This window comes from Scylla paramamosain, chromosome 26 (genome assembly GCF_035594125.1).
Source record: "Scylla paramamosain isolate STU-SP2022 chromosome 26, ASM3559412v1, whole genome shotgun sequence".
NCBI classification, from domain to species: Eukaryota; Metazoa; Arthropoda; class Malacostraca; order Decapoda; family Portunidae; genus Scylla; species Scylla paramamosain.
In genome coordinates this window covers 5850296-5875000 of record NC_087176.1, presented here as the reverse complement: position 1 = coordinate 5875000, position 24705 = coordinate 5850296, and the positions used below count along the sequence as shown (strand labels likewise).

Genomic DNA, 24705 nt, shown 5'->3' with positions numbered 1-24705 from the left:
TTACCTCGATTTTCAAATATAGTCTCTCTCTCTTAGTTTTTTGTTTTTTTTACAATATTTATTTGAGATTCGTTCTTCGCGTGTTTTGTTTGTCTATAATTCCAGGGTGTTTCCCCTCTCTCATATTTTTGCATTTTGTTTATTCTTTGCCTCATAACCTCTTTTTGCCACGTGATCCTACTCTCTCTCTCTCTCTCTCTCTCTCTCTCTCTCTCTCTCCTCTCTCTCTCTCTCTCTCTCCTCTCTCTCCTCTCTCTCTCTCTCTCTCTCTCTCTCATTATCATATTTTAACTCTCTCATTGAATTTCTCGTAATATTTTTCTAACCTCAACACGCTTGCCTCCGATATATTTCTTTCCTCTTCATTTATCTGTATCTTTCAAGCGCTGTCCTATTTTTTGTGCCTCCCATTTTTGTATACTCATTGAATTCGTCTTATCCAGCAAGCCAGAACGCATTAAAAGTCAGGATGCCGCTCGTAATAATCATCACACACACACACACACACACACACACACACACTCACATGAACTACTCGTATGCTTCAAACCACCACCACCGCCACCACCACCACTACAACTGTCGCCACCACCACCACCACTGCTACTATCAGCGACAACACGGGGCGAGGTTATATGGATGGAGGTTCCTCGTGTGTCGCGTTGAAAGTTCCACACCACTCCATCTATCTTTTTTCTATCCATCTCTCTTCCTCTTTCTCGCTTCTCTCTTTCTTCATTCGCGGTCTCTTAGTATTGCAATGTTTTTTTTTTTCTAGTGTTTTTTTGCAAAATTTTTTATAGCGTTTTTTAGTGATATAGAAGAGTTATAGTATGTTTTTTTTATGTCTTGTTATTGTTTTTAGTGTGTATGTTGGAGTAGTAGTAAAGTAGTTGTAGTAGTAACAGTAGTAGTAGAAATAGCAGCAGCAGCAGCATAATAGTAATAATTGTGTTTGTGATTCAACCATTATCTTAGGGGGACACTTGTTGTACTAATCACTTCAACTATCAGCACATGAACCAACAAGAGCTAAGGTCCCACTTCCTTCATATGCTTAAACGCTGCAAGGTTTCATTACGACGATTTCTAACTCGACGAGATTAACATATCGGGTTTCTAAGAATGTTTTCCTCACTGATGGTGCGGAATTCCTGTTAAACTATCACTTGTAATTGAGAAAAGACTCCTGAAAACCATTATGACTTCCATTAGACGCCAGAATGTTTGAGAATACAGATCTTAACTCAGTCCTCACTGACGGGACAGAATCCTTGTTAAATTATCATTAGAATAAAAAAAAAAGAAGCTTAAAAATCCCTGTAACTTCCCTAAGAGCGAGACGATTGAGAATATATACCTTATCTCGATCTAGGCACAGGTAAGAAGAATCCTTGATAAACAATCATTAGAATCAAGAAAAGAAGCTTAACATTCATTACAACTTCAATTAGAACGTATTAAAAGTGAAGAGACTGAGACGATTGAGAATATAAAGCTTCATTCGAACAGGTAAGACTGAATCATTGTTGAACTATCCCTAAAATCACGGAAACAAGCTTAAAACTCCCTATCACATCCTTTAGAACCTGTTAAAAATTAAGATGAGACCCTAAGACGATTGGTAATGTAAAATCTGTATGTAAAATTGAATCGTTGTTTATATATCACTAGAATCATGAAAACAAGCTTAAAACTCACTATAATTTCCACTACAACCTGTTCAAACTTAGAAGAGACTCTAAGACGTTTAAAAATACACCTCAGCCTCATCTATAGGTAAGACTGTCATCTGATCTTACCTGACCTTCCTTTTTCCTCTCTTGCTAAAATAGAACAGTACCGTTTTTTGCTCAAGTGAAAATATTATTCGACTTAAATTTAGTGCGAATCTAACCCAGTTTAGGAACATGCGGTGTGTGTGTGTTTGTGTGTGTGTGTGTGTGTGTGTGTGTTGTTAATAAGATCCAGTTCCAAGTTCCAGTGAGCTCTAGTTAAGTGGTTGTGGTGGTGGTGGTGGTGGTGGTGTTTTTTTTTTTAAGACGGAGGTAGTAGGTCGATAGTGGTAGTGGTGGTGGTAGTAGTAGTAGTAGTAGTAGTAGTAGTAGTAGTAGTAGTAGTAGTAGCAGTAACAGCAGCAGTAGCAGTAGCAGTAGTAGTAGTTTTAATAGGTCAAAGGTATTTAATGACACTGGTGGTAGTAATAATTATATGAGATAGTGGTAATAAGAATTGTAATAGTTCTGATAATAATGGTAATTGTAATAGTATAATAATAGCAGCAGCAACAACAACAGTAGTAGTAGTAGTAGTAGTAGTAGTAGTAGTAGTAGTAGTAGTAGTAGTAGTAGCAGCAGCAGCAGTAGTAATAGTAATCACCTTAAGTTGACATTTTTTCCTATATTGTGTTGCTGTTGTCCAGAATCCCTCTTATATAAATCAAAGTAGTAGTAGTAGTAGTAGTAGTAGTAGTAGTAGTAGTAGTAGTAGTAGTAGTAGTTACTGTCACCCTTCCTGCTATTCTTATTATTGCTATTACTGCTATTAACATCCTTTTAGTTACAACAATAACAACAACAACTAAAACAGCAAAAAACAATAACAGCAGCAACGACACAAGACAAATAACATCAACAACAAATAAACTACCGGTCCAGCTAATGACGGGAAAGACAAGACAAGATTAACTAAGGGAAACGTTACGAAAGCTGCAACGAGGTGGCGGTGGCGGCGGTGGTGGTGGTGGTGGTGGAGGTGTTGGTGGATCGCCCTGTCAACATACCAGGAATGAACTTGTGTACATAACGGCGAAGAAAGTCACAGCCGACCAGTATGGAGATTGTGTGCGAGGTCACGAGAGAGAGAGAGAGAGAGAGAGAGAGAGAGAGAGAGAGAGAGAGAGAGAGAGAGAGAGAGAGAGAGCAATTTCCGCATTTTACATTGGTATTTATATAAGAAAAGTACCTAATCGTTAAAAACCGAGAAATGTTGAATCTCTCTCTCTCTCTCTCTCTCTCTCTCTCTCTCTCTCTCTCTCTCTCTCTCTCTCTCTCTCTCTCTCTCTCGCCAAGGTCGTCCATCGTTCAATAACCTCTAATCATCCACAATTGGAGTATTTGTAATGCCTCATACGTCTGTCACAAGTGTCGCCCCCGGTCGCCACTCATCCCGGCGCTTCTTGTCTCCAGCAACAGTCAACAGCCTTAACTAAAGAGTTTTCCAGCTGCACTCCGAAAAAAAAAAAAAAAAGAGTGAACGAGTGAACGATATTTCCCACAATTCATCGTTTCTTTCCAGTTTTTGTTCATTGAATAAGCGATATCCATCATTATCTTTTAATCCTTGTCCTCCTCCTCCTCCTCCTCCTCCTCCACCTCCTCCTCCTTCTTCTTCTTCGCCTTTTCCTTCTCCATCTTGTACTTGAGTCACCGTGTCACTAGACTAAACCCGATTAGGGAAGATCCTGTTCCTCATTTTCTTCCCTGTGTTGTCTTGGCTCTGATATATCGTGCTAGATTTATGGGTAAACATCTTTTCTTTTTGGTTCTTGTCGTATCGTATCTTTTTCGTGGGTCGCGCGTGTCAGTGTCTATGTGCGCATGTGTGTCAGGACCTCGCCTTGTGTTCTACATCTCTGCTTCCCCGCCTCCCTTCCCTTCCCTTCCTGTTGTTGTTCATCTCTTTCCCGATCTATGTCACCTGTTTGCTTAGCGGCTGCGTGTGCATGTACCTGCCTCCTGTGTGTGTGTGTGTGTGTGTGTCGGGTATTCTGGCTTATATTTGATTATTAATTTATTTATTGCAAAACTTTTTTTTAATTGTGCTACGTCATGATGGAGGAGAATATGATGAAAATGCTGGTTCAGGTAATTATAAGATTACTACTATTACTACTACTACTACTACTACTACCAATATCATTACAAACTGCCATTACCATCAACTCAAAATTAACAAAGAGAAAAATTATAAGGATGACGATAACAACGAGGACGATAGTAGTAGTAGTAATAACAGCAGCAGTAGTAGTAGTAGTAGTAGTAGTAGTAGTAGTAGTGATAATGACAACAACAACAATAATAATAATGATAATAATAATAATAATAATAATAATGATAATAACAATAATAATAATAATAATAATAACAGTAATAATAATAATAACAATAACGATGATAATAATAGTAATAACCACAACCACGCCACTAACAACTAACTGCCTTGCCTCGTGATGGATGGCAGTGGGTTAACAATGTCAAACCAACCATTCAGGAATTCTCGTCTAGACCTGAGAAAGAGAGAGAGAGAGAGAGAGAGAGAGAGAGAGAGAGAGAGAGAGAGAGAGAGAGAGAGAGAGAGAGAGAGAATCACCTCGTTATTCTCATTACTGACAGACATCAGTAACAAGACCTCTATCCCTCCCCTCTCCCCTCTCCTCTCTCCTCTCCCCTCTCTCTCTCCCCTCCTCGCCCCTCGTGCCTCAGTCAGTATTCGTCTGTAGGTTCCTGACAGCACGTATCTTCTCCAGGGCAGGAACGACTGGTCAAGGATGATGGATGAATGTTGAGGCAGGGAAACTACTGGGAAAACTTGCTCGTTGTTAAGACGCGAAGGGGGAAGGGGAAGAGAGAGGGAGGGAGAGAGAGAAAAGATGTCTTAGGCTGACTGCACAAAAATTAATGTCTCAATAATTATAGTTTATTGAGGTTTTTAAGATTTTAAGACAGTTGCGTTCTTGGGCTCTTCTGATAAGCTTTTAATATTGAATGGGCGCAAGACTTATGAGGTAAAAAAAAAAAGACGTCTCAAGTTGAATGCACAAAAATAATGTCTCGGTAATTATAGTTTTTGAGGTTTTTAAGATTAAGACAGTTTCGTTCCTAAGTTTTCCTAATAAGCTTGTAGTATTGAAAGGGGAAGACGAGTAGAAGATAAAAGAAAAAAAAAAATGTGTCAGACTGAATGTATAAAAATGATGTTTCAGTAATTATAGTTTACTTGGGTTTTTAAGATTTTAAGACAGTTTCTTTCTTGGGTTCTCCTGATAAGCCTGTATTGAAAGGGCACAAGACTAGTAGAGGGAAATAAAAGATGTCTCAGGTGAATGCACAGTAGTCTCAGTGAGGTTTTTAAGACAGTTTCGTTCCTGAGTTCTCCTGATAAACTTGTATTGAGAGAGCGCAAGACCAGTAGTAGAAAATATTATTAGAATGAATGCACAAGTCTCAAAAATCATAATTCAGTAAGGTTCTCAAGACAGTTTCGTTCCTGAGATCTCCTGATAAGCCTGTACTGAAAGAGCGCAAGACCAGTAGTGGCGCAAGATTAGGAAATGATAGTAGTAGTTTATGTCTATCTAAATAAATAAAGTCGAAGTGTAAGGACTAATGATGGAGAGAGTACTGGTTTATAAAGCAATAACGAGCTGCTGTTGAAGGCGGCAGGAACCAAGTGACACACGCTGCTCAGGACTGATGCTAAGGCCCTGAACTCTCATGAGGTCAAATTTTCAAAGACCACAGAGATGATAAATCAGATTCTTATAGACTTCTTTTTTTTTTCAGACGCAAAAAACTTGAAACCCTCCAATGATTTCCACTAGAGCCTGTTGAAGTGTAGAGAAGACGCTGAGACGATTAAAAATAAAACACACTTTCAAAGACACGGATATGAATAGTCAGATTCTTGTGGGCATTTTCTTCCTATCAATAAAGCAAAATTCTCGCACAATTCATTAGATTCACGAAAATTCAAATGATTTTCACTACCTTTTAAAAGTATAGATAACAAACTGAGACATTTAGAAATAAGGAAAATTTTCAAAGAACTCAATTCTAATGGCTATTTTCTTACTATTAATGATGCAGAATCCTTGTCATACTATTGCTAGGCTCACAAAAAAATTAAAATATCTAATGATTCCCACTCGAACCTTCAGAATTGCAGAGAAGGCAATGATATGTTAAGAATAAGATCAATTTTCAAAGACCACTGAGATGATTAGTCGAATTCTCATATGCACTTTTCTTCCTATTAATGGCGCAGATCCCTAGTCGAACTATCACCAGAATCACGAAAAAACCTTAAAATATCTAATAATTCTCACTCGAACCTGTTAGAACTAAAGGTAAGACGTTGAGGCGTTTGGAAATGAGGTCATGTTACTGTACCTAGCCAGCCTCAGAATCGCTTGGTCTTGAAAAATTAAAATAAACGGATGAATAAAGAAAGAAAGAAGATAAAAGACGGCGAGTGTGTGAAGACCCGAGAAACTGCAGACAAATGATACACGCCCGAAGTAAAAACAATAAAGAAAAAAGAGAGAGACTAACTAATGCATGCAAATTTCCTGCAAAATCACCAATCCTTTTTTAACTTCAAGTGCATAAAGAAAGAGAAAAGACAGTGAGCGTGAGGCTAAACGAGCCACAGATAAACACTATACCTTTGGGGGAAGAGACGAGAGGGGAAAAATATGCTCTTCTGAAAAATTATCGAACAAAAAAGATGTGAAATGAACACAAGAGGCGAGAAGAGCGGGAAGATTGTGAGTGTAAAGCCCCATAATGGTGCACACGGGAAGGTAAACACGATAAAACATATATGACTAGAGAAATTTGTGTGTGAAATCCTGAAAATGTTACGGAGTGAAAGAAGAAAAAGGAGGATAAAATGTGTGTGTGTGTGTGTGTGTGTGTGTCTGTGTGTGTGTGTGTGTGTGTGTGTGTGTGTAGATAGATAGATAAATAGATAGATAGATAGATGTGTTAAGTCCTAGAAAAAAAAACTGAAAACACACAAAGAAAACTAGACCAAAACAAGAACAAGACACGAAAGCTAAACATCAATGAAACGAAAACAAAAACAACCCCCTCGAAAAAAAAAAATAATAATAATAATAATAATAATACTGATATGAATGAGGTCCAAGCAACAAAAACTAAAAAAAAAAAAAAAAACGAAAACAAAAACAAACTAAAAAAATAATATCAATGATCTCCAAGCAGCAAACGATATAAACATACACACACACACACACACACACACACACACACACACACACACACACACACACACAAACTAGACTTCAACGAAAAAAAAAAGCAATAATATTCCAAAACCCTGACGGAAAGATAGAGAGAGAGAGAGAGAGAGAGAGAGAGAGAGAGAGAGAGAGAGAGAGAGAGAGAGAGAGAGAGAGAGACAAGGATATCTGCAAGTGTCCTTCATGACGGTCAGGAACTCCAGCAGGGACTCCTAGGCATGTTATCCTAAGGGGAAGCATTAGACGACAGGACAGCAGGAGGACCAGAAGGAGACAGGCAGCAAGGGGGAGGAAGCACAACCTGGTGATGAATCGCTCAACCTTCGCATTTGGACACCGCTCTGACGGCTTCAAAATGAATCTAATATGTAACACGACTGGGCTACACCCGTCTCGCCGTGATAGGAAGCCTCAAGTATGTGTCCTGTGTTGCCCCTGTGTTCCCTTGCCGTGTTCTGTGTTGTTGTCCTGTGTGTTGTCCTGTGTGTTGGAGTGTTTAGTGGTTTGTGGTCGCGAGAGTACCGTGCGTGGGTTTGGGTTTTGGTGTGTGGTGGAGTTGTTTTTGTTGTTGTTGTTGGTGGTGGTGGTGGTAGTAGTAGTAGTAGTAGTAGTAGTAGTAGTAGTGGTGGTGGTGGTGGTGGTGGTGAGTGGTAGTAGTAGTAGTAGTAATGTTAGCCTCATCATTTTTTTTTTCGCTATTAACATTATCATTATTATCATTTGTGTTGTTGTAAACTGCACCAAAAAAAAAAATGTAATGCATTATGTATCATTGCTTTCTCTCTCTCTCTCTCTCTCTCTCTCTCTCTCTCTCTCTCTCTCTCTCTCTCTCTCTCTCTCTCTCTCTCTCTCCTCGTAACCCTGAGATGTCCCATATGACTGGTGTCGCGGCGCCGTAACTCATAAAAAGATAAGACCAATCAGTCCCTCAGCCGGCCATTCCACCTCAAGCCTGCCGGACTGATGGGGTCAACACACCACCCTCCCACACGGCGCCCAGGGAACTAAAGGTCTGAGGTTCTCACGTCACCGCCTCGCCGCCTGCCCAAGCACGCCATGACATCACCCTTACGTCATCACGCATTCCTTGGGCATTTCCACCATACCTCAGCCACACTTCAGTACTACCACACCTCAAGCACACCTCACCTAACCTCACGTAACCTCAGCCAAATTTTTTTTTCCACCACACCTCAACTAGACATAACCTAGCCTAGCCTGATCTAACCTAACCACACCTGACCTAACCTAACCTAACTTAACGTAACCTCACGTAACCTCAGCTACACTTCATCATTTCCACCACACGTCAACTACACCTAACCTAACCCAACCTAACGTAACCTCACCTAGCCTCACCACATCTCAGCCACACTTCATCTTTCCCACCCCACTTCAACCACACCTAACCTAACTACAGCTCACCTCACCTCACCACACCTCCGCCACACTTCCGCATGTTTGTCCAGGCTTTCAAACACCTTTCTCTTGCCGCATCATTTGTTTTTTTATTAGTATGTTTATTGTGTTTTGTAGGGAATTTTATCGATGTTTTGAAACACCTCAAATTTTTATATTTTATCTTGTTTGTGTAGGGTAAGGACATTTCTCGAGGCTTTCAAACGTGTTCCTTGTTGTATTCACTTTTTTCCTTAGCTGGTTTCCGTGCCGTAGGATATTTTTCTTTTTCTCGAAGTTTTCAAATACGTCTTTTTGGGAAGATCTTTTTTTTTTTTATCATGTTTCCGTGGCGTAAAGAATTTTCTCAAAGGTTTCAATCGCTTTTTAGTGTTTTTTTTTTCTTTTCTCTCTTTTCAACATGGTTTCGCAGCATAGATTTTTTTTTTTTCGAAGCTTCCTTACACATTTAATATTTCGTTTTTCTTTTATTTTATTCATTTATTTTATTTTATTTTATTGTAATTATTTATTCACTTATTTAATTATTTTCATTTATTTAATTTATTTATTTTATCTATTTATGTTTTTATTTTTATTTATTTATTTATTTATTTATTCATTTATTTATTTGTGTGTGTGTGTGTGTGTGTGTGTGTGTGTGTGTGTGTGTGTGTGTGTGTGTGTGTGTGTGTGTGTGTGTTTCAAAGGGGTAAGAAATTCTTGGAAGCCTTCGAACACACTGCTGTCTGACACCATCTTCCTTAGCATGCCTCCTTCGTACAATAAATATTTCCAACATCACAAAACCCATGGTCCGTATTTTGAGGGCTTTGAACTCTCATCAGCATTATTTTCAAAGGCCACAGAGATTATTGGCCGTTATTTTCATACTGGTAATATAGAATTCTTGTTAAACCATCACTGAAAGCATGAAAAAAAAAAAAAAAAATACCCTTGAAAAGCTAAGCAACTTCCACTGCAGTCTGTTGTTATATGTAAGAGACGGATGGACCAAATGTCTTAAGACCAGACGTGTTAGGGATACACTCTTTCATTCCTTCTTAAACAGTCACTGAAATCATGAAAAAACACCCTTGAAACCTAAATAACCTCCACTGCAGGCTTTTTAAGGGACGGGAAGACTAAATGTGTGAGGGCCAGATGTGTTAAGGATACAGTCTTGTATTCCTTCTTAAACCGTGACTGAAATCATGAAAAATGCCCTTGAAAACCTAAATAACTTCCACTGCATCCTTTTAAGAGACGGGAGAACCAAATGTGGATAGAATGACGGTCTTGGGAGCATTGAGTGTTTTCCTCCAGCGTTCGAATCCCACTAAGTGCTTACAAAACATAAACAGAATACAATCACTTATTCCATCGCATCATTTCCCTTTAACCTGTTCCTCCCTTGTTCCATATGGAGATGAGACAAAGAAACCCACTTGAGCCTGACCTAAAAGCATAATCAAGAGAGTTTGAAGCGAATATATTGGATGTTTATGTCCGTTTTCCCTTACACGCTTTTTACAAAGTGTATAAAGCGATGTTAATGACCCATCTCTCTCTCTCTCTCTCTCTCTCTCTCTCTCTCTCTCTCTCTCTCTCTCTCTCTCTCTCTAAACACTGCAAAAGCTAATCATCCTCCATCAATCTTATCAGCATGTGTTTAAAGTAAATTGACATATCGTGTATCTCGTCGACATAAAAAGACCAGAAAAATAAAAAATAGAAAAAATAAACAAAAGAGCAGGAAACAGGAACGAGCGGCTGTACTTTATAATTTACTTTCCTTCCTATTAAAGAAGATAACGATGAACGCAAATATGTTTTTTCTTATGTCCAGAGAGAGAGAGAGAGAGAGAGAGAGAGAGAGAGAGAGAGAGGAATTATGACCCTTCACGCTCCCATAAAGCAGCAACACAGACAGCTAGGAAAGTATTACGAGCCAATAAACAGTAAAAGATAAGCCTTTGTCATCAACATTCTTCCTTACTTCCTTGTCCTTAGGAGTTCCTGGGAAGGTCATTGGTGCGAGACTGGGTGGGAGGAGGAGTAGGAGGAGGAGGAGGTGGAGGAGGAGGAGGAGGAAGAAGAGAAGGTTAAGAGGAGGAGGAATACAAAAAAAAAAAAAAATACAAAGGAAGTCCAAACAGCAACAGACCCTTAAGTCCTTACTAGGCTGTTTGAGTAACTATTCTATGCTAACTCTCAGTGGAAGAGACAGGATAGTTACAGAAGGCTTCTCCCCACCCACCCGTCCCGGAGGAAGAGGGAGAGGAGGAGGAGGAGGAGGAGGAGGAGGAGGAGGAGGAGGAGGAATCAGAAAACGAGTGTGAATAGAAATGGACTAAAAAATAAATGTGGAAGAGAAGAAAGAGGAGGAGAAAGAGGGAAATGGAGAATGAGGAAGAAGAACCAGTAAACGAGGGTGAACAGAAACCGGAAGAAATAGTGGAGGACAAGGAGGAGGAGAAAAATGAGGAGGAAATAAGGACGAGCTAGAAATACCAAGGAGTGAAAAAGAAACATTAGGAATATGTATGGAGAACGAACGAAGAAAAAAAGAAGAAGAAAAAAGGAAAGGAGACAAGAAAGTGAACAATTAAAGGCGATCAGGGAAGTAAGAATAAAAAAAACACAAATAAATAAAAAAAGAAAAGAACATGAAGATGAGAAATGGAAGAAGAGAAAATAGAAGAAAGGAACAAGCACAGCCACCAAGAACAAAAACCAAAACTAACCAAAAAAGAGAAGAAACAAAGTAAGAACACAAGAAAGAAAAGAAAGTAAAAAGAAAGTGAGAGGAGAAACAAGAACAGGTAGAAAGGAGGAAGAAGTGAAGAAAAAAGAAGAGAAGGAATGAGGAGAGGGAGTAACTCGTGCGTGACCGGAGGAGGAGGAGGAGGAGGAGGAGGAGGAGGAGGAGGAGGAGGAGGAGAATCTAGAGGTCATGGAGGAGGGAGGAGTCTCGAGAGTACGAGAGGGATATCGGAGGAGATGGTGTTTATGGGGGAGTGTAAGGAGGAGGAGGAGGAGGAGGAGGAGGAGGAGGAAGGTCGAAGGGTGCCCGCAGGTGGAGAAGGAGGAGGAAGAGGGTATAAAAAAGTTGCGTGGGTGAGGAGAGAGAGAAGAAAGGGTGCCTAGCAGAGAGAGAGAGAGAGAGAGAGAGAGAGAGAGAGAGAGAGAGAGAGAGAGAGAGAATAGGTCGTTGGGTATATATAGAAGATTAGGCACAGCACAGGAAAGGAAGTGTGTGTGTGTGTGTGTGTATGTGTGTGTGTAGCAGTCGTGTAGATAGATAGGGAGGAAGAACCCGTTTAGTAGACACAGGGCGAGAAAGGGGCGGGGACGCGGCTGTGCGGAAGGTCAAGGAGGGAAAGGGAGAGAGGAGGAGGGGGAGAGGGAGAGGGAGAAAGAGAGAGAGAGAGGGCGAACTTTCAAGGGGAAGGTCGAGGTTGAATTTAACAAGCGAGACGAGGCGTGTGTGGGAGAGAGAAAATATGACGTTATGATGGTGATATGGAAAGAGAGAGAGAGAGAGAGAGAGAGAGAGAGAGAGAGAGAGAGAGAGAGAGAGAGAGAGAGAGAGAGAGAGAGAGAGATTTTAGCATAATCTTCCTAGTGTGTGTCTGTGTGTGTGTGAGTATAAATTATCTTAGTACATCGAATATCATAAATCTCTCTCTCTCTCTCTCTCTCTCTCTCTCTCTCTCTCTCTCTCTCTCTCTCTCTCTCCATTGTCAACCCCGCATTGTATTCCGTAGGGGCAATAATCTTTACCCTCTACACACTTCATTATACTTCACAAGACTGGCCAGGTAGATAAAGAAGGCCCGTCACTCCTTATCTAGTAGAGGCAGGCTGTTGAATGACGGACTAAGGGACGGGCTCTTGTTTTCATCCTTCTCAGTTAGAGGACAAATCCCAGACGCGTGTAGGTTACCCTGTGTTGTCTTGTTTAAGGATCCGTGTTAGGTATTGGTTAGTTAGCGCTTGTTGTATTGTTGTCTGCCTGGTTTTCCGTGTTTGTGTGTCTCTTTCTCTCGTTTATTGTGTGTGTGTGTGTGTGTGTGTGTGTGTCGCTTTGTTGGCAGTACCGTTGTGTGTTAATTGTTGTTGGTTTTATTCCTTCTTTGCTCTTTCTTGCTCATGTATCTGTTGTGTGTTGTCGTTTTTCGTTTATCTTTTTTTTTTGTGGTCTCTTATTTATTTTTACTGCGCTTGCTTGTATATTATTAGCACAGTCTCTGATTTTGTTTGTTGCTCTTAGTAATGTGTCTATGTATTATCGTGTTTCGTTTATCTTAACTTACTGTCACCTGTTGTTCTTGTTATTTATTTCTGCTTCTCCCTCACTTGGAAAGCTCGTATTATCAGCACAGTCTCTTTTTTGGCACCAGTTTGACAAGAAATCCTCTCAGATTTATGTTGTCTTGCCAGTAATTGTGTGACAAGACGAGATGAGAGACACTACTGTTTGTATTCTTAAACGTCTCAACATCTTGACTACTATTAACAGGCTTTAGTGGAAGTTATTAATGTGTTTGGGTTGGCGACCCGAGTGATAGTTTAACAAGGCCTCTGCATACGTCTCAGCATCTTAACTAAATTTAACAGGCTTTAATGGGAGTTATTAAGGGGTTTTGGGGTGTTTTTTTTGTGACCCGAGTGATAGTTTAATAAGGCCTCTGCATCGCCAGTAAGGAAAACACCCATGAAAACGTAAATAATAATTTCTATAGCCTTTGTGAACAGTCGTGACGAAACCCCAAGGCGTTTAAGAATACGAGATTAGGAAGAAAAGATTAGTATTCCTCTGGTAACTCGAGAATTTATGAGGCAAGATTTAGGGGTTTCGCGAACCTTGCTTGAATTACTGAACAGATGGGAGCAGCGAATGTAGGAGAAAGAAAAGATTAATATTGCTTTGGTAACTCGAGAATTTATGAGACAGTATTCAGTGCTTTAGCCAACTCGTGCTAAAATCACTGAGTAGATGGAAGTACTAGCGAATGACGGCCTATCATAACTTACGTTAAAGATTATAGTAAGAAAGAAAAAAATTGGTTTAGAACACACAAAGTTGTATCACTGTAGGAAAGAAAGAATGACTTAGAACGTAAAGTTTCATCACTGTAGGAAAAAAATAACTTTTGAACACACACACACACACACACACACACACACACACCTGTCACTTAGAACCATATTCTGAAACACCGCTGGCCGTACTGCCACACTTTCTAAGGACCTTAGTTCAAATCACACAGCTTTTAAGGGTACTATAATTAGTTTTGATAATAGATTCACAAAATTTCTACATTATTAACGCTAGAAACACTCTTGAGAACCCACCTAATCATATATGTTGCCTTTGAAAATAGTCTTAGTGAGGGAGAGAGAGAGCAAGGCATTTCTGAATACAGACCTTTAGTCGATCAGATTTCAAATATTTTCACTGATGAGCGAGCAGTTAGTGTCCCTTTTGAGCAAGAGCCGTGTGGGTGAGGCGTGAAAGGCCCCAGCTAAGCCTCACCCATAGATAGCATCATATGAGCTCAACTTTTCTCTGGGAGTTTATAATCATGGTGGGCGAGTCCATTGTGTGATTCTCAAGACTGTGCTGAAGCTCCTATGTTTTGCATGAGCTCTTTTGTAAGCTTTCTTTATGTGAGAAAGTCCTGATAGTGCGGTCTCTCTCTCTCTCTCTCTCTCTCTCTCTCTGCTAGTAAATGCATATGAAAACAAATGTGCAGTGCTGTGTTTGCTTATCATGAGAGAGAGAGAGAGAGAGAGAGAGAGAGAGAGAGAGAGTGGATGTTCGGTGTTCAGTGTGGCATGTAATCTAGCAATCTTTTCCTCGCCTGTCCTCCCTCCGGCCGTCCATTCGCGGCTCCCATACTAAAGAAAACGCGGGGTGGGAATTCTCTGACGCCTTGCTAGGAGCGTTCGTAACTTGGGAAGATTACAGGGAATTGTATCCTCTTTGGGCGTAACTTAAGATATGTGGGAGTTTTCTATTTCTTCTCTCAATTTTTTTACTTTTTTTTTTTTTTTATGGCTCGAGGTACTCTGGGAACATTAATATGCCGTTAATGGTTTCATGGAATTTTTTTTTTTTTTTTTAGTTTGCCTTTTCCTTTTTTTTCTAGTTTCTTTTCGTTTTTTTTTTCATCGTTTTTGTCGTTGTTGGTGGTAGTGGTGTGTTGCTGTTTTCTTCTTCTTCTTCTTCTTCTTATTATTATTATTATTATTATTATTATTATTATTATTAGTAGTAGTAGTAGTAGTAGTAGTAGTAGTAGCAGTAGTAGTAGTAGTATTTGCTGCTGTTCTTGCTGTTGTTATTGTTACTGTTGTTGTTCATCTTACCTCTTCTTGTAAGTTTGCAGTATTGAATAAAAAAAAAAAAAAAAAAATATATATATATATATATATATATATATATATATATATATATATATATATATATATATATATATATATATATATATATATATATATATATATATATATATATATATATATATATATATATATATATATATTAGTCACCCATCATTCTCATTTTCTCTTAATGTTTAGTTCATCCTCCGCTCAACAGATGGGGCTAAAAAGCACTACTAATATTATGCCCAAATACCAAGCTTCCCACGAGAACCAAGAACTTATAAATGTAGAAACAACTAAGAATAAATAAATAAATAAATAAATCATATGTAAATAGAACTACACAAAAAAGTCAGGTACCGCAAATGAAACTGAATTAATTAGGAACACGAGTCGTTTTCACAACCTGTTCGAACTCAAAAAGTAGAATAATCTTTGGTTCGAACCCTGATTGCGTCGGTTCAAATTATCGTCATGAGTGGGTGAAACATAGACCATGCAGACCATCTCTGGCCGCCGTCTATCGCGTGTCATCCGGAGTCGCTCTTGTCCTGTCCCGTCCTCACCTGGTGAAAGTAGGTGTCTTGTGTGATAGCGGTTGGGGTGATGTGATGCGACGTGCTCTATGTGGCTAGGGTACAGTTTGTGGCGTGTGTTGGTTGTGGTTGTGTCGCTCGTGATAGGTGTCTTTGTTGTGAATGTGCCGTGCCGGTTGCTATGTGCATATGTGTATGGTGGATTTTTGTTATAGTGATGGTGTTTTGTTTAAGGTGGCTTGAAAAGATGATTGACCGTGAAAGACTTTAGCATTTGTGTTTATATTTCAGTGAAGAGTGCGGATAAATAGTTGATAACGTTGAGTGATGTATAATGAAGGGTGGTGATAGTCCAGGGTTCAAGTGAGCGTGGTATTTGGCACATGTACTCACGGACTCGGTGTCGGGTGTGTGCGGTGGTGGGAGCTGAGACTATCGCGTCACTGTTGTTGCATAGAAAATGTCCTCCGGTATCTCATCAGTATCTTCGTGTCTTGGAGTGTTCACGTGTAGTAGACTTGACGGCCGCCGGTGAGTTTTCAGAGGTGCTGTGAGGCTTGGCCACTTGAAGCTTGTTTGCCATTGTATGGAGGATTTATGCCGGAAGTGTTGGTGGAAGTTGGTTATGAATCTCGTGTCGTGTTTGTATTAAGTGAGCAGTTCAGGGACGTAGGGAGTCCGGTGGTGGTTGTTGTAGATGGAGGGGTTGTTACTGGCAGGCTTTAAACATTATGTAAGTTCTGTGTGGTGGGTATTAATCTTTCTTTATATGCCTGGAAATCTAGTTCACACTCTTGAACAGGTATGGATGAGATGCGGGCGTGAAGGTAATTTCTCTTATTAAAATGAGACGTGGACATAAGGGTAATGTTCCTTATTAAAGTTGTTGTAGGAACTGACTAGTTATGTAATGTCTCTTATTAAAGCTGATGTAGGAACTGACGCGTTATAAATGCCGATGTGGTAACTGGCACTAGTAGTAGTAAAAGTGTAGTAGTTCTTTTTGGTGTAAACAGTTGTTGGTACGGAGGATCATGTAGGTAAGAAGACCATGTAGGTAAGCCGAAGCCCTTATTACGTATTTGTGGGAATTGCGTACGAATTGTGGGAAAATCAAGGAACTGAGGATTCTATACTGGAAATGATATTGACTGTCATTCCCTTCGTAGGATTTTCTTACGTTTCCTATCTTCTTACTTGCGTGAGTAATTAAACGTTTGAAAGCTGCTGAGTGTATCGGTGTTGGTGGGAGTATTTCAATAGAGAAAACTAGATATTGTAATGTGGTTGAGTTCTCGAATAATTAGTGATTTAGTAAGAGAAGTGCTGCTAAACCCTCACTGCGATACGATATAATTAACAGCACCAAAAGTTGGGGATTTAAAATGGGTTTTGCAATTTCTACCCAATTTAAAGACGAAGTGACAATATAAGTAAATAGGTCTCAGCGATTAGTAACAAAAGTAGAGAGATCTCGGTGATTACTAAGGAAGTACAAAAAAGCAGTTAAAGGCTTAAAAATAGCGGTGCTGGCATTCATTGGAATCATTATTTTAATATGTACAGACGTGGGTGTGGGGATGAGTGGAGGACAAGCGGTGGTTTGGGCGAGACAAGCGGTGGTTTGGGTGACCTGAGGACTAGTGGCCGAGCGCTACAGGGATTAATTGTTCAGTGGGGTGAGGTGCGCGGTGGTTCAGAAAATCTCTCCTATTTATTACCGAATGAGTAGAGACGTGTTCTTTAACAAAGATTGCGGATTGGTCTAACGCAATGATAACTGGTAAACGAAAGCTTGGGAGTTCGAAACTGGTTCACGGCAGCTTCTTTAAGAAATAGGTTTGCAGTGATTTCGTAGTTTTAGCTGCATTGCACACTGAATTGTACAGTAATTTGTGAAGCTTAACCCCTATTGAACTGGTAGCCGGATGTTTTGGCCACGGATGTTTTGGCTACGGACGTTTTGGCCATCAAATCGCAACTTGCCACTTTTTGGCCACGGAAAGTAGGATATTTTGGCCACGGACATTTTGGCCATTAAATTAAAAATAAATCGCCACCCAAGGAAGATAGGATATTTGATGTGATAAACTCAACAAAAATATTGGTATTTAAAATGTAATTTAGCTTTTTTGAAAAATTGCAATAGAGCATTTTTTAAATTAAAATTGTCATTAAAAAGTATAGGTTCACATGCTACGCATTCATATCTCCACCTCTAAGATTATAGCTGATGCCTCGGAGGAATTGTGGGATGGTCTTCTTCCCTTAATTCAAATCGATGACCAGGTTTTGGATGCGGGTGTGTAATTCCTTGTATATCTTCTTAAACCTCTTAGCAGGGCGAATGCCGCGTTCTTGCTGCAGCAGAATTTCATCCACAGTGGCAGCGTCAGCTTGCAGACACTCTATCAGCTTCCACACCGTGGGGTTGGCATGTCCCACCAGGCGGAAAAACTTGTTGTTCCACCCCTCGCAAATGTTATTTGTCCTTGGCTGGTTGTTTATAGAGTTGCGTGGTGCATATTCCACTTCTCAGGCGGGAACATAGGTGGCGTGCGACGTAGATGAATCGAGATTGGCTGTAGGTGTCCTGACTTGGAAGTGATGTTACGACGATGACGCAGTTGGCCTGAAATATAGGTGGAGTCAAAGTATTCCAAGAGTGGAGCAGCCTCCTCAGGCATGGTAGATCGAAGGTATGACATGCCATCCTTGACATCTTTTGGGGGCAGGAAGGCCAGTGCATCCACCTGACCACAGAAGAGGCGGAACTCCTCATCGGATTCGTATAGGTTTTTGAGACCCAGGTGCTGGATCTGCCTCCAGATGGACTGGGTTAGATGATAGAAACAGAACCGCACCTGTACCAGGGTTGTAATAGTTAAATTTGAAAAAAATATATATAATTAAAAAATACTTTCAGAAAGTAATAGTAATTAATTAAATTTCAATTAAATTACAATCAGAGTTACTCCAATACTGACCTGGACCTCCTCCCCGAATACCACATGAAGGGCCAGCTCCACAGGCCTCTCAAAGTCGATGATGACTGAAATGGGATCACAGCCACTCTCCGCCAGGACCCTGAAGACTTGTTCGTAGCTACTTTGTGTCTTGCGTTGCAGCAAGACGTACACAAGAGGTAGATAAACACTGTTGACTCGACCTTGGATGACATATAGCTGGGTGAAGAGTCTCGGAGCTACCGAAAATGTGCCATCCATACACCACTCATCACAGCGTGCTAACAGTTCCAGATGATGGGGGGTGGTAAAGCTGATAATACGCTCATCTGCCTCTGGTCCATTGTCATAGTGGAGGTGGGATGTCCAGTCATCAGGGATTTCCAACTCTTGAAGAGACTGTGGATCCTTGGGACGGTGTGCAGCCCGGATGCGACGAAGGACACGCTTACTAGAATCAGACCTAGGCATGCGTGCTTTGACCTCCGCGGGCAGTGCCGCGACTGTGAAGGCGAGAATCTGATTAGGCTGATCATTGGTGTTCGAAGCCTTCCTCTTCATACCCTGTCGAGCTTGCTCCACTTGGCATCCAACTGTGTCAGAAAGATGGTTATGCGAGGTCACAACTTCAGGGTTACCAAGACTTTTGGTTGTCTTTAGTATACCAGGGCACTTCAGACTAGCCCGCTTGACACACCGAAAAACTATCTCATCCACTGATTTTGCAACATGCTTCTTAGTGTACATAAAGCCATCCAGGCAGATTTTCTGACCACCTCGATTTGATGTGGTGACCTCAAGCTCAGCTGACATGGTGGAGTAGTAAGTACTGTGCAAAGTAGCTCCAATCAGGCTGTTCCTCACCTCGGTCAGAAACCTCACAAACCACCAACTGCTTCACAGTTCAAAACAAACTCGTATGGCACTAAAAGATCTAATTCCTCTCTCTCTCTCTCTCTCTCTCTCTCTCTTTCTGGTAATGATTAATTAAGTAAGGTAATCTGGTAAGATTAATCAAGTTAAGTAAGTAATTAATCAAGTAAGAAGTAAACTGGTCAGACATTTTCACAATCACGAATTATAAGTGAAAAAAAAATATGTGAAAAATAAAGAACAGTACTGTGAATTTTTCGTGGCCAAAACATCCTCCTAAGGTTTGCTGCCGTGGCCAAACCGTCCTAGTTTGGTGGCCAATGACCAAAGTGTCCGTAGCCAAAATGTCCGTGGCCAAAATATCCTACATTCATTGAACTAGAGGGGCTAGACCGTATTTGAAGAGGTAAGCGCAGTTAATTTGCCAAAGGGTTAAGCAGTTTATCGTGAAATAAGGAACAGTATTAAGGTCGGTAGTCTGGGTAGGGAAAGGGGGAGTCTGGTAAGGAAAGAGGGAAACGCGTGAGAAACATTGCGATGTTTTGTACTGAGCGAACATTCTGTATAGAATCAGAATAGTAAAAACAATCGAACGGGAGGTAATTGCACTCCAGCGCTTTTTTTCCTCGTCAGGAGAGAAGGGGTTGTGAGGTCAAAACGGACAAATTAGTTAAATCTAGAAAGGTAACTAGCTCAGGGGAGGTAGTATTTTGAATAAAATAGATTTGCTTAGAGGAATTGCGTGTGTAGAGAACTTTGATGTTGCTTTATCAAACTTGGTTAGATATGTCAGGAAAAGTATTTAATCCAGAGGTTAAGATGGTTATACACTGTTCTATAAAGACCGGGAGGAAAACGGGAGAGGAGGCGTCGCCTTTCTATAAAGACAGGGAGGAAAACAGGAGAGGAGGAGGCGTCGCCATTCTGTAAAGACCGGGAGGAAAACAGGAGAGGAGGAGGCGTCGCCTTTCTATAAAGACAGGGAAAACCGGAGAGGAAGAGGGAAAACAGGAGAGGAGGAGGCGTCGCCTTTCTATAAAGACCGGGAGGAAAACAGGAGAGGAGGAGGCGTCGCCTTTCTATAAAGACGGGGAAAACAGGAGAGGAGGCGTCGCCTTGATAAAGACCGGGAGGAAAACAGGAGAGGAGGAGGCGTCGCCATTCTATAAAGACCGGGAGGAAAACAGGAGAGGAGGAGGCGTCGCCTTTCTATAAAGACAGGGAAAACAGGAGAGGAGGAGGCGTCGCCTTGATAAAGACCGGGAGGAAAACAGGAGAGGAGGAGGCGTCGCCATTCTATAAAGACCGGGAGGAAAACAGGAGAGGAGGAGGCGTCGCCTTTCTATAAAGACAGGGAAAACAGGAGAGGAGGAGGCGTCGCCTTGATAAAGACCGGGAGGAAAACAGGAGAGGAGGAGGCGTCGCCATTCTATAAAGACCGGGAGGAAAACAGGAGAGGCGACTTTCTATAAAGACAGGGAAAACAGGAGAGGAGGAGGCGTCGCCTTTCTATAAAGACAGGGAAAACAGGAGAGGAGGCGTCGCCTTTCTATAAAGACAAGGAAAACAGGAGAGGAAGAGGCGTCGCCTTTCTATAAAGACAGGGAAAACAGGAGGAGGAGGAGGCGTCGCGTTATACGTTAGGGAGTCATCAGTGTTGTATTAGCAGTAGAATTAAAACGAATAGCAAAACAGTCGATATGGGTAGATATTAAGGATCAGTCAGTACACACTGGGAGTAGTGTACAGGTCACCGAACTGTGGCAGGAAATAGAGCAGGATGGTAGTCAGGTATGTGTGGTAGATTTGTAGATTTTAATTTTAGGAATTTTGACTGGACCCTGATGGTAGGTAACAAGTAAGCAGAGGAATTTAAGGCAATTCAGGATCTTTTAAAACGGGTAGTCGTAGAACCCACAAGGTGGAACCATATTCTAGATTTAATTCTTAGCAGGGAGGAAGCAGTCACGCTGGTAGAGGTTGGAGGACAGCTAGGTAAGTGACCATTGGGAAATCGGGTACAAATAAAAACGGGAAAAAACTTTTAGAAGCAAAAACACTAGTAAAACGCCTGACTTTAGGATCCTAGAGCAGATTTTGAGGAAATAAAAAGGTACCTCCAAAGAGTTGACTGGCAGCGGATGCAGGCTGAAGTCAGGTCCGGGACGATGTTGGGAGAGGTAAGGCAGGATGAGAGAGAGAGATGAAGTGTGAGGCTGTAGGACAAAAGGCGGGAAGATCGTGTCCGGAAGGGGCGGAGGAGAAAGATAGAGGGAGATACGTGAGATTGTTGGAGAGTCGGGTCATGCTGAAATGGGAGAGATGTGAGGTCGAGGCGAGTAGATGAGGGAGTGGAGAGGATGGAAGGAGCCGAAATGAAGGGATTAGGTGAATTAAATCGAGGCGAGTAGATGAGGGAGTGGAGAGGATGGAAGGAGCCGAAATGAGGGGATTAGGTGAATTAAATCTGAGTTGTATGAATACTTCGTAGATAAATTGCATACAGGTCAATTAGCAGACATCCCGTGTAGAGCAATAAGATCACAGAAAAATTACCCTAAATGGATGACTGCTATGTTAAACCATTGTATAGTGTGGGACAAGTATGAGAAGTATATACAAGAGATTAAGGGCAGGTGAAGTTTTAAGGCCACAATATAACTAATTAGAAGTCAGGAGGTTAACTAGGAAAACTAAGGGCAATTATGAATTAAAAGTAGCCAGGCAGACTAAGACGGACCCCAAGAAATTTTATCAGGTATACAGAACGAAGAATAAGGATACTATAGGTCCATTAAAGGCAGCATATGGGGAGCTGGTCAGTTCTGGGGAGGAGATTAGTAAAATTATTTTTTTTAACTGTCTTCATCCAGGAAAACGTGCAGGATATGCCAAATAGCAGATATGCCAAATAGTGAACAGACCGTTTAAAGCAGATGAGAATGAGGAGCTGACATATGGAAATAAATAAGGAGATAGTGGAACAGGCGAAGGCTGAAAAAGTTCGACACCAGGACCAGACGAAATATATCGCAGCGTACTTAAGGAACGGAATAGATGGGAAGGTGTTAGTTAGGCTGGATAGGGTCATGGCTTAGGACAGGCGACAGAGTTGTAATAAACGGCTCTAAACCCGAGTGGGTCATGTAATTATGATCAGGGATCAGTATTAGGGCCATTGTTATTTCTAATATATATCAATGACTTGGATAGTGGAATTAGTTGTGATGTTAGTAGAGTTTCGGATGACACAAAGATGGGTAGATTAATTAGGTCAGAATCGGATGCCATCGCCTTGCAGGCAGATTTAGACTGGATGAATGGACGGACAGATGGCAAATGCGATTTAATATCAATAAATGCAAAGTACTTAGCGTAGGTAGAGGAAACCCACACCGTAGGTACACATTAAACAACCAAACTCTGGTAGGTACAGGGTACGAGAAGGATTTAGCAGTTATAGTTAGCTCTGAATTCCGTCTAGGGAAACAAGGCATAGAAGCCAGAACAGGGCAAATAGGGTGTTAGGATTCATTTTTAGGAGAGTAGAAGGCCGGAAGTAATTAATATTAAAGTTATACTTGGCGCTGGTCGGACCTCATCTAGACTACGCTGTGCAGTTCTGGTCCCCACATTACAGGAAATGTATAGGTCTATTAGAATCGGTACAGAGGAGAATGACTAAAAGGGTACAGGGGATGAGTCGTGTTCCTTACGAGGCGAGATTGAAGTTGTTAAATTTACGTTCTTTAGAGACGTAGGTTAAGAGGGGACCTGATGGAAGTCTTTTAAGTGGTATAAGGGTTAAGTGGTATAAGGGTTACAACAAGGGGGATGTAAGTAAAATTCTTAGGATCAGCAACCAGGGTAGAACAAGAAATAACTGGTTCAAGCTTGAAAAATTTAGGTTTAGGAAGGGGATGGGAAAAAATTGGTTCTCAAATAGTGGTAGATGAGTGGAACGGGCTCGGTGATCATGTTAGTGCTAGGACACTAGGGAGCTTTAAGAGATTATTAGACCGGTTTATGGATGGGGATAACAGATGGAAATAGGTATATTTCATACAGGGACTGCCACGTGTAAGCCTGGTCGCTTCTTGCAGCTTCCCTTATTTCTTGTGTTCTTATGAATGCAAAGAGGTTATTAGTGAACCGTTAGTTTTAGGAAATCACTTGAGTCAGGTGAAGTACCAGTAATGTGGAGGCAGACTAATGCAGTACCCATCTTTAAGAAAGAAAACATTAGCGTCTTTTTATAGACCTGTCGGCTTGACTTCAGTTGTGCGGTCAGCTTAACTTCAGTTGTGTGTAAAATATTGGATTCAGTAATAGCGAGGAATATTAGGAAGCATTTAGACAAACATAACTTGATAAATCGGTCACAGCATGGCTTCACGAAGGGGAATAACTAGTTCAAGCTTGAAAAATTTGGGTTTAAGAAAGATGAAGAAATTGGTTCTCAAATAGTGGTAGATGAGTGGAATGGACTCGGTAATCATCATCTTCGTGCTAAGACATTAGGGAGCTTTAAGAGATTAGACGGGTTTATGGATGGGGATGATAGGTGGAAATAGATATATTTCATACAGGGACTGCCACGTGTATGTCTGGTCGCTTCTTGCAGCTTCCCTTATATTCCTAAGAAAAGATGAAGGGGAAGTGGGAATAGAAGGAAGAATAGGGGGGGTGATAAGAAGAGAGCTTTAGTAGGATAATCACTGGGGCCAGAACTGAGTGGTATTACTGCAGCGGGCTCCGTCTATATGGGAGAACAAATTCCTCCAGTGAGCGTCGTGATCTTTCGAGCACGCTATTTGTTGTGTGTGCGAAGGATGTGGAAGACTCTGTATAAAGGTCTGTGGTTCTTTATATTTCGTAGGAAACGTGTTCTGTAGCATATTAGTAGTGTTTGTGTTCTTATGGATTGTCTGTAGTCTATGTGCATTTTGTAATGTTTCTTAGGTATATGTCTGTTGGCTGGTGTTAGAACGTCTTTGTGTAGCAACTCAAAGGTGCTGTCTGTTTTTGTGTAGGGTTGGCCTTCGAGCTGTGTTAGTTTATGTATGTCTGTGAGCGTTTCCATGAAGCGCTCCCGGTTAGTGAAGCGGTAGTCAGGTTTGGGTTGGGAAGGGATGGATATGGGGTTGGAGGATATTTTGAGGATTAGGGGATGTATTCTGAACCACAGACGGGTCCGTCCGTGGGAGATGTGGTGGTGGAAGAGCAAAGATTGGCGGGTGGAGATAATAAGATCGTGCCTACCAGTTCCATTGTGGGTGAACCAAGGAGGGAAGTCTGTCCCAAGGACACTGCGTTCAAATCTGCCATTATGTAAATTCGTATTTTTCTGTGGTTGGATAGGCTGTGTAGTGTTGACAGGCAGCCCATTGTCTGGTTTTGCTGTATGTGGTGGCAATAAGAAAGTGTCCATGTGTTTGAATCTTAGAAAGTGGGCTGAAGGCCAGTCGGTGGTGGCAACAAGAAAGTGTCC

At 41.1% G+C, this 24705-nt stretch overlaps 2 protein-coding genes across 2 annotated transcripts in view; one reads left to right on the top strand and one right to left on the bottom strand.

The window, feature by feature from the left end:
• Nucleotides 1-15276: 15276 nt before the first annotated feature.
• LOC135113643 (uncharacterized) overlaps nt 15277-24705 on the top strand; it is a 31451-nt gene continuing 22022 nt past the window's right edge. Inside the window, exon 1 of the mRNA XM_064029062.1 lies at nt 15277-15414. Within this exon, the coding sequence (XP_063885132.1) occupies nt 15336-15414 (79 nt within the window). The 5' untranslated portion in view covers nt 15277-15335. The remainder of the gene's footprint in view (nt 15415-24705) is intronic.
• Nucleotides 17644-19260, bottom strand: LOC135113488 (uncharacterized). The gene is made up of 3 exons (XM_064028728.1): nt 18363-19260; nt 17892-18239; nt 17644-17790 (listed from the first exon to the last, which is right to left on the bottom strand). The coding sequence occupies exons 1-3, from the start codon at nt 19152-19154 to the stop codon at nt 17644-17646; spliced, it is 1287 nt and encodes a 428-aa protein (XP_063884798.1). The 5' UTR covers nt 19155-19260.